This window comes from Mya arenaria, chromosome 12 (assembly GCF_026914265.1).
Source record: "Mya arenaria isolate MELC-2E11 chromosome 12, ASM2691426v1".
NCBI lineage: Eukaryota > Metazoa > Mollusca > Bivalvia > Myida > Myidae > Mya > Mya arenaria.
Window position 1 is genome coordinate 63,116,294 of NC_069133.1, and position 16,645 is coordinate 63,132,938.

Consider the following 16,645-nt stretch of genomic DNA (forward strand, 5'->3'; position numbering starts at 1 on the left):
CTAAACGTCATACAATAAGGAGTCGTGTCGAGTAGAGTAAATGGGCCTTCTCGCCCTTACACAGCAAACAGAACGTCGGCGTGTATAAATCCACTCTCGACGATCGGTATTCGGAAAAAAATACAGTAAATTTATTGATTAATTTTTGAAAAAAATAAATGGTATGGTCAGAAGTTACATAAATCTTGCTTTATCGCTACATTTTTATTGAAAATTTACGCGTTTTATTCTATATACTCAACATCGAGGACCGACCGTTTATAGTGGATTTGTACATTCCGACGTACTGTTTGTTGTGTAAGATTGAGTAAGCTTAGTTACACAACCATAGGTACTCTACTCGATCAACATCGAGAACCGACCGTTTATCTAGAGGGGAATTATACATTCCGACGTGCTGTTTGCTGTGTAAGATTGAGTAAGCTTAGTTACACTACTCGACACCGATAATTGACCGTTGAGAGTGTAATTATACATTCCGACGTTCTGTTTGCTGTGAAAGGGCGATTAATCCCAGCTACCCTTCTCGACACAACTCCTTATTGCATGATATACGGCAAATTTGGCATGAAACCCATTTCATTGCAAATCATGATTATGACTTTATGTTTTTGGAATAAGGTTGTAGATGCAAAAGATCATTGAGATGTGAACTATTGTATATAGAGGATCTCAAATGAGTGTTTATTTTGTATCAACTTTATTAAACGAGTTCATTTTAAAACGTAAATACGAGGCTTTGCCGAATTTTTAACGTTTTTAAATGACGTTTTTATAATATAACTCAATTACGGTCGAATTCAAATCAAAGTTTCTTCAATACACATTCTCATGTCTTAGAGCGAAGAATTTATATTGAGTGTTCTTAGGATGCCTCATCCGCAGGAAAGAAAATAGTACGACATAAAAATATTTTATTTACAATAAAAATAATAATTTATGTTTCAAATATCAAACGATTTTCAAAGGTTTCACTTAAAAACAAAAAAAGAACATTTCAATACATTTAAATCAAGCGAATCAATAATTTGAGCAATGTCATAACTGAGTGACGTCATTAGTAAACACCCGAGTGTGTACATGTCATTTGGCGGTTGAAGATTGAAAAGACCGTTAGTCAGCGTCACAGTCGCTTTCAGTAGTGGGAATTCGCTTTGTAGCTGTTGGATTAATTACATCATGGATTTTTGTCATTTTGATGGATATGCACAATGAGTTTTACCTCCTTGAATTGGAGCACCAAAAATGTTGTAAAATGCAACAGAAAAAGTGAGATTTCATTGGGAATCAGTGACTGTGTGAACTTTTTTTATACATAGTACGTATGCACTGTGCTGTTTGTGGAGTTTTGTGCTGTTCTTCCATGTTTCTTGTTTGTGATTTTTTTGTTTTTATGTCCTATGTCTTTGGCGTTTGCCCAGTGCCATTACACCGGGTTTATGTTTAAACTTTTTGCTACTGAGCTTGTTTCTGTAGTTTTTCGCATAAATAATGAGCATTGCTTGCGAACTGTGTGCATAGACTGAGCATTTTACAGGTATTTTCACTGGAGTACAGGATGTTTGATATTTCCCTGTGTTGATTTGGATTTATGTGGCTTCGGTTGTTCAAAGATGCAATTTTCTTGTGTCCCGATATTTGCATAATCTGGTTCGCAGTAACATTGTTGTCATTCATGATTAAATTCTTGGACGAGGTATTTTCTGGCGCTGTGATCAGGGGGTCGTTTGTTTGGATTAAGCCCAGCCTTCTTCACCATTCGTTTCATCGTGGAGCTGAGTTTGTTGACATCGACAGGATTTCTTTTGAAACATTGTTTCTAATGTTTGTTTACATTTTTTTGACAACGCGTATGAATACATTTTTCTGTGATGCGGTTACCTAATTTGCACAGTTATTACACTCGTTATATATGACAAATATTGCATGGGGATATATCATCCCTGCGCCGTAAGTGTTGATTATATTAGAAGCTAGGTATACGTTCTATGTAACTGTGCATGAATTGTCTCCCCTGATTATTATTAAACATGTTGAATTCCACTCCGTCTTTGTTTACTGCACGCCTTCGACATAATCTGATAATTATGAATCAATGACCGATTCCTGCAAGTAATCAACAGTAAGTTATGTTATAAATAGCAATATTACTGTTATTAATCCTATGTTAAGAAATCTTCAGATGAAAAAGGCTTGCTAGAATATTTTATTAACCAACATGTCTTTTGTATTAACAAGTTTCTGGTTAAGAAAATAATACGTGATCGATTTTTACAGAGTTACAGAAATGTTAAAGGCATCGTTTACTCACAGGCACAGCTGAAAACTGTTGCACAACAGAGCAATAAAGCTTCAAAAGTTAACAATAATGCCATAAACAGCGTTGTTAACGTTCATTCGAGATAAGTTCGATGCCATTTGGAATGTTTCGATTGCACCAGTAGTTTTGCGTGATATTTGATATTCGTAAATCACTAGGAGAAAGGTGAGTTCGTCCTCCTATGCTTGACAAAGTTGACATTTTCGCTTATTTCTTGGTATTATTTGTGGTTTATGCCACCTGCCATTTCTATATCTAATTGATTAATGCCATGTTATTCAAGGACTTATCGCATTTATTTCTTGCGTTTATACTGTCAAGTCTCACTATTCAAGTTTCTTTATACAGACTGTATACCATACATTTTCTTGAGATATTTACACTAGAAACCCACTCATTTATAGAAAGGTCGGACACGTGTATATTTTACACGACGTAACCACTGAAGAGTGATTGTCGAGGATTTCGGAAAACATAAATCTACAATGACACGGGAATTCTGGGGTAAGGTATTAAAGGGACTCGCTCATGTTTTAAAAGCATTTTTTTTCACGGGAATGCATCTGAAAACATTAATATTATTAGAGTATTCAAACCCTGGTTTTAGTGACGATCACATTCGGAACTCCTCGGCCATTTTCATCGAAAACAACCTCGGATATATTTGGACGGTTTATATACTCAGAAATGGGTATGTTAAATTTAAGTCCGCTGCAAGTAGATCGCGTAGTAATTTAATTTAGCAGTTAAATGCACTTCACTGGCAATCAATTTAAACTTAGATCAATAAAAACAAGCAGAAAACACTACATTTAATAAGTGACATAATTAAAAAAAAATACGAACTACTTCAACTGATGTACCGGCATACATCCGGGGTTATTTTCGATAAAAATGGCTGAGGAGTTCCGAATGTGGCGATGAAGCCCACGTCGGTACAGTCAAGAAAAATATAGAGAACTGAAAACAAAACCGCTCGCCCACATGGACTCTTACATAAACTCAGGGATAATTTAACTTTTAAGCCTTTTGTTGGAAAGTGTTAGTAACGAAATATCCATCTGTATGAACAAAATAGGGCAAGCGAGGAAATTTCATGAAACGGTCTATCGTGCCCTATTGCGTCCATACATCATATACGCAAGAAGAAATGCTATAAGTGTTGTTGTTGTTGAGTTTATGATGGTCTGACTGCGCACTATCATGAGTTCATTGTGGCTTGACCCCGTCACAGCCCCACGTTACTTAAACAAAAAAATAAGCCAATGAAGGAGTTTTACACCCACCGGCGACTGAGTGTAACCAAAATGCCGCGAGACCTGCGTTGAAGTATATCTAGAGTGGTCCCACAGATATGACTATGGTTTCCTTTTTATAGTCTTAAATAGTTGTAGTTTAGCAATTTGACATTATGTATGTCTAAAAATTCATGAACTTATGTAAGAAGGATGAGCATGACTCACGGTCATTTCATTGACAAGAAAGCCTTGTGAGAATAGGACGGTTCGCCCAATAAATAATTATGTATATGAATATTATGAAATGACCACTGCACTTTGTTGTCGATGCCCGGGCTGCCGCACTAATTTAATATTGAAACTTCTTAAACGGGAGAGTGCGTTGACTTTGTTCATTATATTATTGTTATTATCATCATCATCATCATCATCATCATCATCATCATCATCATCATCATCATCATCATTATTATTATTATTATGTTGTTGTTGTTGTTGTTGTTGTTGTTGTTGTTAATGATAAGTTATAACATAATATAGTTAATATTCAAGAAAATGCACACACTCATTTATAATTATGATTGATTTTTGACGTCATATCCGGTAATGTCAAGTGAATTCTAAGTGCAGTTTCGTTAGTTTATGCTAGAAAAACAGGTTGTTTCAAAATTTAAGGAGACATGCATATTATAAAAGGAATATTACGATAGGGTACATATTTTCTGACGATCAGCTGTATCAGGTTTTGTTCGTAGTCCATAGAAACAGTCGCTTCAGAGTGACAGTCTTTGACGTTTTTTTGTGTTGGCGACTCTACGCTTAGGGAACAAAATGAATATCCAAATGTTAAAAAAGTTCCCTATACGCGCATTATTGTGGCTAGTTTTGTTCGGTGTATAAGCATAAGCGTTTACAAACCAATACCAATGTGATTCAGGAAGTCAGCAAATCGTCCTTTCGTAACAGCCCCATTGATTGCGCTCTTCTTATTTGGCTTCGAATTCTTAACAAGTAATTGAAAAAATAATAATTTCAAAATCTGGTGACGAATGTGTTCTGTGATACATGAATTTTATAGTCGTTGCCATTTAATATTAAATTTAACGAAACTCGTTAAGGAAAAGTCGTAAAATGATCCTTTAATGTTTTGTATTTAATAGCAACTCATGTAAAATACTATATTTATCACAAGGTTTATAATTGCTTGCTTGAGATGATAGCGGTAAACACACCCAGGGGTTTTCGAGAAACTTCAATATTCCCGATCGCAGGAAAGTTGTCCCCGATTTCGGTGTTTTAAAACTAAAGTTAATGAAAGCACTGAAAGTGTTGAAAGGCTGATGGCGCGACAAGTGTGAGTAAACCCTTTTTTACAATTCTGTTCACAGGCTATAACAATCAAATCCATGAAATCTTTTTAGTGGCCCCAAACTATAAAACTATAACCGATATGTGCTTGTTATTACAAAGTATAGGTAATGTAAATTGATGAATTTTAATACAGTTTCATAGCAATAACTGACAAACCTATATGTACTAGGATATATAAACACTGCTTTAATCTCGCAAGTTTATTGCTAGTGTAAAGTTAACTAAATACAAACCGATATTGGCTGAGGACGTTGTGACTAGTTGTAATAGGTAAAATAAGGCTCTTTGTCAACAAGTTTTAATTTTCTGCGTAATTATCTACAATTATCTTTTATCCCATCTTTGGCTTGCTTTCAAATTCACATCAACGTTGTAATCTTATGAGCATATTTAAAGGGCATAGCCACCGGATGATACAACTGCAAGAAAAAAATAAAATTGTAAAAAACTTAAATAAAATTGATAACGTTACAACGCATTGAATAATAATTACTGATGTATCACATTGCTTACGACATTTGTATCATTCGAAGTTTTTTTGCGTTTTTTTAATACAAAATTTCCTGTGTTTCTCTGCCACAAAAATCCCAGTTAATTTAAAAATAGCATCGGTATATTTATAACCCGACGCATAAATTCCTTTAACACGTCATGTCGGCCAACAGCCTAACAAAACAAGCAGTCAATGTTACATTTAATTTTTAATTTGTACATAAATTACCAATTTTACTTTCCTTACAATTATCGAAATAAGTAAAAATTACTAGCAGGGTTTAACATTTACTAGTTGTTTAGTAAACTTTCATTTTTCAGTGACTACACATAACAAGTAATAAAAGCTATGTATAACTATCCAAAGAGCTTCATTTACTTTTCGGCATAATACAATATATACTAATTTTATTGCAGTGTAGAAGTAACAAGACGTGCTCCACGAACAGATGACAACACACGCTTTCAGTCTGTTAATAGGCATAACCCAACACATACCAAATCCATAGCTACATGCCTTGCTAAACAGATGATAAATACTGGTAATGTGTGAACCAAGTTTCAGGTGATTGTTAGAACGATTGTTATGGCCTAATTAAATCTTCTGCACGAAAACGACGTCAGCGACGACACCAAGGTTATTACTTCGACTTCGAAAAACACACAACCTTTATTGTGGTTGGGCGTATCATCGAATTTATCAAAAGCATGCATGTTGGAAAAAAATACATTTGCCCACCCACCGACCCCCCGATTAGGGTAAAAGCTTATAAGTGCATGGAATGTTCAGGCCTAATAATCAACTGAAAATCCCAAAATATGTATAATAATAAGCGAATACGTCACAAATATCGGCACTCATTGATTAAGTATTCAGTGGTTATTTGAATTGAGATTTGCATTGACGTAGATCATTTAAGGCGATATCAAATGAGCTTACACTGCAGAACAAGTTTCATGGGTATTGATTCCTGGCTTAACAACAGGCAAACTTTCAATCAATGCGTCCATAAAAGTGTCTTTGGTCTTCGGCAGTCAGTGATTCTCTGGCAATGAGATTTATTTCCTTTCCCCATAAACTTTAATGAGAAGTACGTAAAGATCCATTTATAGTTTCGAAGTTTTGTCTTAAATTACAGCACATACAGAGTATCATTGACAGCCAAGAGAAACGCGGTCAACGCCCAGAGGGGGGCTGCCTTCACTTACGGTTTTCTGTTTCCACGAGTCTCGATCTGCACTGCAATATGTATGAACGAAGTGTCTGTCTTAGGCCAAAAAATACCTGTGTTTCCGGTAACCCGACCGACCCTATTTTTTCCTCGCCGACCCGAATCTTTTTTTTAGACATAAAAGTAAAAAAAAAAAAAATTTATTCGATCGGAAAAAAAAAATATTTTTTTTTTTAAATATATCGTCATTATTTTCGTTGTTTGTCTTTCTTTGTTCCCAGAGAATAAACTTTTATTCCTTATTACGTATTACCGAGACGCTATGTCAACAGGAAAACAAAATGGCGGAGGGCGGCGAACCCTGTCCGATATCTTCAAATTGGCGAACGCATGTTTACGGTCCAAACACGTGGTTTATCACAACATATTTTGCTGTCTTTAAAATGAAAATATCTAGGATTATAGCTCGCGGTGTTATTTATTCATGTCCAAAATAAAACTTACTTTTTTACGATTAGGCATTGCGTATATCATGCAGGCTTCTTACGATTAGGCTTAACCTACCTTCACTTGGAGGCCTAGTTTAAGGAGCTCACAGTTGACAAGAAAATCGGCGATTTTCACCAAGCAAATTAATAAATTTAGTTGATAATTGACTGTTTGAGTAGAACTTTATCACAGATTTGTAGAAATTGAAGTGCTGGATTTGTTCTTAAAAACTGATCGCGACTTATAAACGAGTATTGTATACAAAAAACACCAGATTTCATGGGCAAAATTGGCGGGAAAATACGGTAGTCGAAGGTAAGGAAATGATTTCAGACATTATACAATGCTGTTTTTCTCTGACTTTTTGTAAATTATGAAACGCTTAGATATAACATAATTGATCTGATACAACAGAAAATTGCATGATATGGAAAGAGTAAAAAAAAAAAATCCCGACCGACCGACCCTATTTTTTTCGCCATGTTACCGGAAACACAGGTATTTTTTTTGCCTTATATGCACTGTGCCTATACGAGGTCTCTGTCTTAACTGCACCGTGCATATACGACGTCTCTGTCTTATTGCACCGTGCATATACTAAGTCTCTGTCTTAACTGCACCGTGCTTATACGAAGTATCTGTCTTAACTGTATCGTGCATATACGATGTCTCTGTCTTAACTGTACCGTGCATATACGATGTCTCTGTCTTAACTGCACCGTGCATATACGAAGTCTCTGTCTTAACTGCACCGTGCATATACGAAGTATATGTCTTAACTGCACCGTGCATATACGAAGTATATGTCTTAACTGCACCGTGCATATTCGAAGTATCTGTCTTAACTGTACCGTGCATATACGAAGTATATGTCTTAACTGCACCGTGCATATACGAAGTCTCTGTCTTAACTGTATCGTGCATATACGATGTCTCTGTCTTAACTGCACCGTGCATATACGAAGTATATGTCTTAACTGCACCGTGCATATACGATGTATATGTCTTAACTGCACCGTGCATATACGAAGTATCTGTCTTAACTGCACCGTGCATATACGAAGTATCTGTCTTAACTGCACCGTGCATATACGATGTATATGTCTTAACTGTACCGTTTATATACGAAGTATATGTCTTAACTGCACCGTGCATATACGAAGTATATGTCTTAACTGCACCGTGCATATACGAAGTCTCTGTCTTAACTGCACCGTGCATATACGATGTATATGTCTTAACTGCACCGTGCATATACGAAGTATATGTCTTAACTGCACCGTGCATATACGAAGTATATGTCTTAACTGCACCGTGCATATACGAAGTATATGTCTTAACTGCACCGTGCATATACGAAGTATATGTCTTAACTGCACCGTGCATATACGAAGTATATGTCTTAACTGCACCGTGCATATACGATGTCTCTGTCTTAACTGCACCGTGCATATACGAAGTATATGTCTTAACTGCACCGTGCATATACGAAGTATATGTCTTAACTGCACCGTGCATATACGAAGTCTCTGTCTTAACTGCACCGTGCATATACAATGTATATGTCTTAACTGTACCGTGCATATACGAAGTCTCTGTCTTAACTGCACCGTGCATATACGAAGTCTCTGTCTTAACTGCACCGTGCATATACGAAGTATATGTCTTAACTGCACCGTGCATATACGAAGTATATGTCTTAACTGCACCGTGCATATACGAAGTATATGTCTTAACTGTACCGTGCATATACGATGTCTCTGTCTTAACTGCACCGTGCATATACGATGTCTCTGTCTTAACTGTACCGTGCATATACGAAGTATATGTCTTAACTGCACCGTGCATATACGAAGTATATGTCTTAACTGTACCGTGCTTATACGAAGTATCTGTCTTAACTGTACCGTGCATATACGAAGTATATGTCTTAACTGCACCGTGCATATACGAAGTATATGTCTTAACTGCACCGTGCATATACGAAGTATATGTCTTAACTGCACCGTGCATATACGATGTCTCTGTCTTAACTGCACCGTGCATATACGAAGTATATGTCTTAACTGCACCGTGCATATACGAAGTATATGTCTTAACTGCACCGTGCATATACGAAGTCTCTGTCTTAACTGCACCGTGCATATACAATGTATATGTCTTAACTGTACCGTGCATATACGAAGTCTCTGTCTTAACTGCACCGTGCATATACAAAGTCTCTGTCTTAACTGCACCGTGCATATACGAAGTATATGTCTTAACTGCACCGTGCATATACGAAGTATATGTCTTAACTGCACCGTGCATATACGAAGTATATGTCTTAACTGTACCGTGCATATACGATGTCTCTGTCTTAACTGCACCGTGCATATACGATGTCTCTGTCTTAACTGTACCGTGCATATACGAAGTATATGTCTTAACTGCACCGTGCATATACGAAGTATCTGTCTTAACTGTACCGTGCTTATACGAAGTATCTGTCTTAACTGTACCGTGCATATACGAAGTATATGTCTTAACTGCACCGTGCATATACGAAGTATATGTCTTAACTGCACCGTGCATATACGAAGTATATGTCTTAACTGCACCGTGCATATACGAAGTATATGTCTTAACTGCACCGTGCATATACGAAGTATCTGTCTTAACTGCACCGTGCATATACGAAGTATCTGTCTTAACTGTACCGTGCATATACGAAGTATCTGTCTTAACTGCACCGTGCATATACGAAGTATATGTCTTAACTGCACCGTGCATATACGAAGTATATGTCTTAACTGCACCGTGCATATACGAAGTATCTGTCTTAACTGCACCGTGCTTATACGAAGTATATGTCTTAACTGCACCGTGCTTATACGAAGTATCTGTCTTAACTGCACCGTGCATATACGAAGTATATGTCTTAACTGCACCGTGCATATACGAAGTATCTGTCTTAACTGCACCGTGCATATACGAAGTATCTGTCTTAACTGTACCGTGCATATACGAAGTATCTGTCTTAACTGTACCGTGCATATACGAAGTATATGTCTTAACTGCACCGTGCTTATACGAAGTCTCTGTCTTAACTGCACCGTGCATATACGAAGTATATGTCTTAACTGCACCGTGCATATACGAAGTATATGTCTTAACTGCACCGTGCATATTCGAAGTATCTGTCTTAACTGTACCGTGCATATACGAAGTCTCTGTCTTAACTGCACCGTGCATATACGAAGTATCTGTCTTAACTGTACCGTGCATATACGAAGTATATGTCTTAACTGCACCGTGCATATACGAAGTATATGTCTTAACTGCACCGTGCATATACGATGTCTCTGTCTTAACTGCACCGTGCATATACGAAGTATATGTCTTAACTGCACCGTGCATATACGAAGTATATGTCTTAACTGTACCGTGCATATACGATGTCTCTGTCTTAACTGCACCGTGCATATACGAAGTATATGTCTTAACTGCACCGTGCATATACGAAGTATATGTCTTAACTGTACCGTGCATATACGATGTCTCTGTCTTAACTGCACCGTGCATATACGAAGTCTCTGTCTTATTGAACGGTGCTTATACGAAGTCTCTGTCTTAATTGCGCCGTGTGTATATGAAGTCTCTGTCTTAACTGCACCGTGCTTATACGAAGTATCTGTCTTAACTGTATCGTGCATATACGATGTCTCTGTCTTAACTGCACCGTGCATATACGAAGTATCTGTCTTAACTGCACCGTGCATATACGAAGTATATGTCTTAACTGCACCGTGCATATACGAAGTCTCTGTCTTAACTGTACCGTGCATATACGAAGTATATGTCTTAACTGCACCGTGCATATACGAAGTCTCTGTCTTAACTGTATCGTGCATATACGATGTCTCTGTCTTAACTGCACCGTGCATATACGAAGTATATGTCTTAACTGCACCGTGCATATACGAAGTATCTGTCTTAACTGCACCGTGCATATACGAAGTATATGTCTTAACTGCACCGTGCATATACGAAGTATCTGTCTTAACTGCACCGTGCATATACGAAGTATCTGTCTTAACTGCACCGTGCATATACGAAGTATATGTCTTAACTGCACCGTGCATATACGAAGTATATGTCTTAACTGCACCGTGCATATACGAAGTATCTGTCTTAACTGTATCGTGCATATACGATGTCTCTGTCTTAACTGCACCGTGCATATACGAAGTATCTGTCTTAACTGCACCGTGCATATACGAAGTATATGTCTTAACTGCACCGTGCATATACGAAGTATCTGTCTTAACTGTACCGTGCATATACGAAGTATATGTCTTAACTGTACCGTGCATATACGAAGTATATGTCTTAACTGCACCGTGCATATACGATGTCTCTGTCTTAACTGCACCGTGCATATACGAAGTATATGTCTTAACTGCACCGTGCATATACGAAGTCTCTGTCTTAACTGCACCGTGCATATACGATGTCTCTGTCTTAACTGCACCGTGCATATACGAAGTATATGTCTTAACTGCACCGTGCATATACGAAGTATATGTCTTAACTGCACCGTGCTTATACGAAGTATCTGTCTTAACTGTACCGTGCATATACGATGTCTCTGTCTTAACTGCACCGTGCATATACGAAGTCTCTGTCTTATTGAACGGTGCTTATACGAAGTCTCTGTCTTAATTGCGCCGTGTGTATATGAAGTCTCTGTCTTAACTGCACCGTGTATATACGAAGTCTCTGCCTTATTGCACGGTGCTTATACGAAGTCTCGGTCTTAACTGCGCTGTACATATTCATGGACAAAGTCTCTGTCTTAACCGCATTGTACATATACGAAACCCCGTTCTTAACCTCACTGTGCCTATAGGAGGGCTTGGTCAAAACCTCACTGTGCCTATAGGAGGGCTTGGTCAAAACTTCACTGTGCCTATAGGAGGGCTTGGTCAAAACCTCACTGTGCCTATAGGAGGGCTTGGTCAAAACCTCACTGTGCCTATAGGAGGGCTTGGTCAAAACCTCACTGTGCCTATAGGAGGGCTTGGTCAAAACCTCACTGTGCCTATAGGAGGGCTTGGTCAAAACCTCACTGTGCCTATAGGAGGGCTTGGTCAAAACCTCACTGTGCCTATAGGAGGGCTTGGTCAAAACCTCACTGTGCCTATAGGAGGGCTTGGTCAAAACCTCACTGTGCCTATAGGAAGGCTCGGTCTTTATCGAACTGTACCTATAGGAAGGCTCGGTCGAAACCTCACTGTGCTTATAAAAAGTCTCGGAAAGGGGAGCAAAGAGAAGCATTCAGAATGGATTGAATGACAATCAACACTGTCCAAGTTATTACGGAGGTGGAGGTATTGACACCTTGGTGTCTTCCACGGCTGAGGCAGTCACGCCTTGGTGTCGTCCACGGTTAAGGCAGTCACGCCTTGGTATCGTCCACGGTTAAGGCAGTCACGCCTTGGTGTCGTCCACGATTAAGGGAGTCACGCCTTGGTGTCGTCCAGGACTGAGGCAGTCACGCCTTGGTGTCGTCCACGGTTAAGGCAGTCACGCCTTGGTGTCGTCCACGGTTAAGGCAGTCACGCCTTGGTGTCGTCCACGGCTAAGGCAGTCACGCCTTGGTGTCGTCCACGGCTGAGGCAGTCACGCCTTGGTGTCGTCCACGGCTGAGGCAGTCACGCCTTGGTGTTGTCCACGGCTAAGGCAGTCACGCCTTGGTGTCGTCCACAGCGGAAGCATTGACACCTTGGTGTCGTCCACAGCGGAGGCATTGACACCTTGGTGTCGTCCACATGTGAGGCATTCACATCTTGGTGTCGTCCACGGCTGAGGCATTGACACATTGGTGTCGTCCACAGCGGAGGCATTGACACCTTAGTGTCATCCACAGGTGAGGCATTCACATCTTGGTGTCGTCCACGGCTGAGGCATTGACACCTTGGTGTCGTCCACAACGGAGGCATTCACATCTTGGTGTCGTCCACAGGTGAGGCATTCACATCTTGGTGTCGTCCACTGCTGAGGCATTCACATCTTGGTGTCGTCCACAAGTGAGGCGTTTAGTGCTTCAAACGTAGGGTCATCTATCTTAATATCATTATTGACGACACTAGGCCAGTACTAGGGTTTGCGAATGATACTTCAGTATCTCTAATAAACAATTGTAACGGTTTGCAATACCAAATAAGAGAAATAAACATTTGTTACATTATAGAGATCAACATTTGAGACCACTACCAAAAAATTGTAATCTGTGGACAGGTGACACGTGCCTAATGCTCAATAAGTGCCTGTGACAGAGCTTCATGTATCGGGTGATGGAAGGCTCGAACTTATATGTTCCATACATGCTCTATGGGATTTCATACCTCCATTGCCCTCACGTTCAAGGTAAGTGTTGACAACCAAAGCTCAGTGTGGGCGAGCGTTATCATCCATAAGCACGAGCACCAGCAGATGGCCTTCAAAATTCATTTTAATTTTTTTCGTGATAATGAACACAAGTTAAAGATCCGTTACAAACCATATACAGGTCTGTAGATCCATCATAGGTCACCCTACCCAAGGCATCACAGATGAACCACCGAGCCTTTCATGTTCAATGGTATAAAATCCTTGAACCTATGTCTGCGTCCATACACGTTTCCGGACGTAGTTGAAATCAACACAGAAATTCAAATCATTTGTGAAAGAATTGGCCTGAGTCTTGGATGCGTACTATTTTGTCAATCCTTGGAAAATTCTAACCTCAGTTTCGGTGACTTTAGATCAAAGGTGGATGAATAGCAAGTCTGCGGGCTCGAATATTAGCGGCATGATGGTTATTTCACAATTGCAAACCACATACAGCTCTCGGAAGTGTGCATTCAGCGTTTTCATGGATTAAAACCTGCCTCGTTTGACAGTATTCAAAACATAACGGTCATCGCGGACCGTTGTCTTCGGCGGACGGCCAGTCAGGTGACGTTCTACAACAGAGCCAGTGTCAATGTACCTTTTTCATAATCGGAGAGTCACTGTATGGCTAAGTTTATACTGACGTAGGCCGTAACGTTCGCTCTGTCCTGCCAAAAGCCCCACCATGATGTGTTCTATATCACCCACTGGCAATCGTCGTCGAACAGGCATAATACGTCTAAAATAGTTCAGATGTATATTGATATCTTTGAAAAGTTTTTGCATAAGGTACTCTGAATTGTATTCCTTTGTTTGCAGATAGAGTCGGGATCCCTAATCATAGAAGTACTGAGGGTTTACCTATTAGTTTATCATTATTTGTTTTATTATTAAGTTTCCTCAAGTTAATGTATACTTTAATACGATTTACGTTTTCACTTTATTTAGGATTTTTGGGATAAGAGTGAGGTTTTGCACACAAACTGGTTTAAACTCCCAGTAAATTTACATTTTATTGACCGTTCCAAGGCAGTACTTAACAATCCATGATAAACACACCTTGTTTTTTTTAATATAGTGTTTATGTACTGTCTTGTTTGTGGAGTTTTGTGTCGTTGTTCCATGTTTCTTGTTTGTGATTGTTTGTTAATGTGTTTTATGTTTTTGGCGTTTACCCTGTGCCATAAAACGGGTTTATGTTTAAACTTTTGGCTACTGAGCTTGTTTCTAGAGTTTTTCATATGAATTTTGTATTCAAAAATCCTCTTTAACAAAAAACACATGTAAGAATTAACAAAATTCCGAAACCAGATTGACATCGAGAATGACATTGATTTACTGTATATAGTGGGGGTACACATGTTTAAATCGTTGGTTCACATGAATACACTATTATAAAAGGCATAACTATGACTAAAGAAAAAAAATCACTGTCACCTAGTTTTTGTATATGGGTTAAAACTTGTTGTCCTTAAATTATTTTTTTTATAACCCGTATATATATTCTTAATTTCTTTGGTAAACAGTACAGTAACTTGTAGAAAGTTTAGAATATAGCAGACGTTTACAAACAAATAAGTCCAGTCGCTCTATCACTTTAGCGTTCACATAGCCCCAGACCTCACAGTAATAATTAAATATTGAGCATACAAATGCATCAAACACTTGACATGAAGAGTTTTGATCTGAGATTAAATTATTATAGATTTGACAGCGTGTTCCTGGCCTTAAGGTCCTTTCCCGTCAGCATTTTATGATTAAAAGCAAATGACCAAATTGAACTAAATACCTCTCCTAGATAAATAAATTCATCGACAATCTCTTTATACTGGCATAGGTGCATTTTCTCTATGTCTCAAACGACCTCTGTTTTTGAAAGCAATGACCTTTGTTTTTTCGGTATTGACTTTAAACACCATCTATCACATTATTCTTTAATAATATTCAGGCTTTTTTTGTAAATTTTCAGGAGATTCAGCTATTAAAGTCAGATATCGTCTGCATACATTAATAGAGGTAGTCACCTCTATTTAATATTCAACTGGAGGGATATTTTCAATATAAAGTCCCTTATCTTCTACGAACATTGGAGAACACACATCACCAGCCCATTTTCCACTTAAAAAAACAACGTGCAAATTGGCCGAGGAGTATGATAATAATGATAATGATAATATGACAGACGGTAAAGTTGGAAGGTAGTTGGTAGTTGGGGATTAGAATATTCAACTACTTACCAGTTGCCTGTTGGGGATTCGAATATTCAACTACCTGCTAGTTGCCAGTTGGGGATTCGACAAACACTGTTTTAATTCACTTTTATTTGTATATTCGCCAGTCGGATATTCGACCATTTCCAGTCGGGTATTCGCGAATGCTCAACTGCAAACCAGTCAGGTTTTAAAGGTCACATATGGGAACATTAATCGCCAAATGTTTCTTTATGCATGAACACATATGTATCTTTGCGACAAACACTATTTTAATTTACTTTTATTCGTATATTTGCCAGTCGGATATTCGTCCATTTCCAGTCGATTATTCGCAAATGTTCAACTACTAACCAGTCAGTAGTTGGGGATTCAGATTATGGCTATATGAATGGTTTTAAAGGTCTCATATGGGAAAATTAATCGCCAAATGTTTCTTTATGCATGTACGTACACATATGTATCTTTGCGACAAACACTATTTTAATTTACTTTTATTCGTATATTCGCCGGTCGGAAATTCGACCATTTCCAGTCGATTATTCGTGAATGTTCAACTGCAAACCAGTCAGTAGTTGGGGATTCAGATTATGTATATATATATGGTTTTAAATGTCACATATGGGATAATTCATCGCCAAATGTTTCTTTTTGCATGTACACATATGTATCTTTGCGACAAACACTGTTTTAATTTACTTTTATTCGTATATATTTGCCAGTCGGATAATCGACCATTTCCAGTCGATTATTCGCGAATGTTCAACTGCAAACCAGTCAGTAGTTTGGGATTCAGATTATGTCTATATATATGGTTTTAAATGTCACATATGGGAAAATTATTCGCCAAATGTTTCTTTATTTATGTACACATATGTATCTTTGCGACAAACACTGTTTTAATTTACTTTTATTCGTATATTCGCCGGTCGGATA

The 16,645-nt window shown here is 38.2% G+C and overlaps 1 protein-coding gene across 1 annotated transcript; it reads left to right on the forward strand.

Moving 5' to 3' along the window:
• Nucleotides 1-3,007: 3,007 nt before the first annotated feature.
• Nucleotides 3,008-12,419, forward strand: LOC128210874 (formin-2-like). The gene is made up of 2 exons (XM_052915227.1): nt 3,008-3,011; nt 11,974-12,419. The coding sequence occupies exons 1-2, from the start codon at nt 3,008-3,010 to the stop codon at nt 12,417-12,419; spliced, it is 450 nt and encodes a 149-aa protein (XP_052771187.1).
• Nucleotides 12,420-16,645: the final 4,226 nt, after the last annotated feature.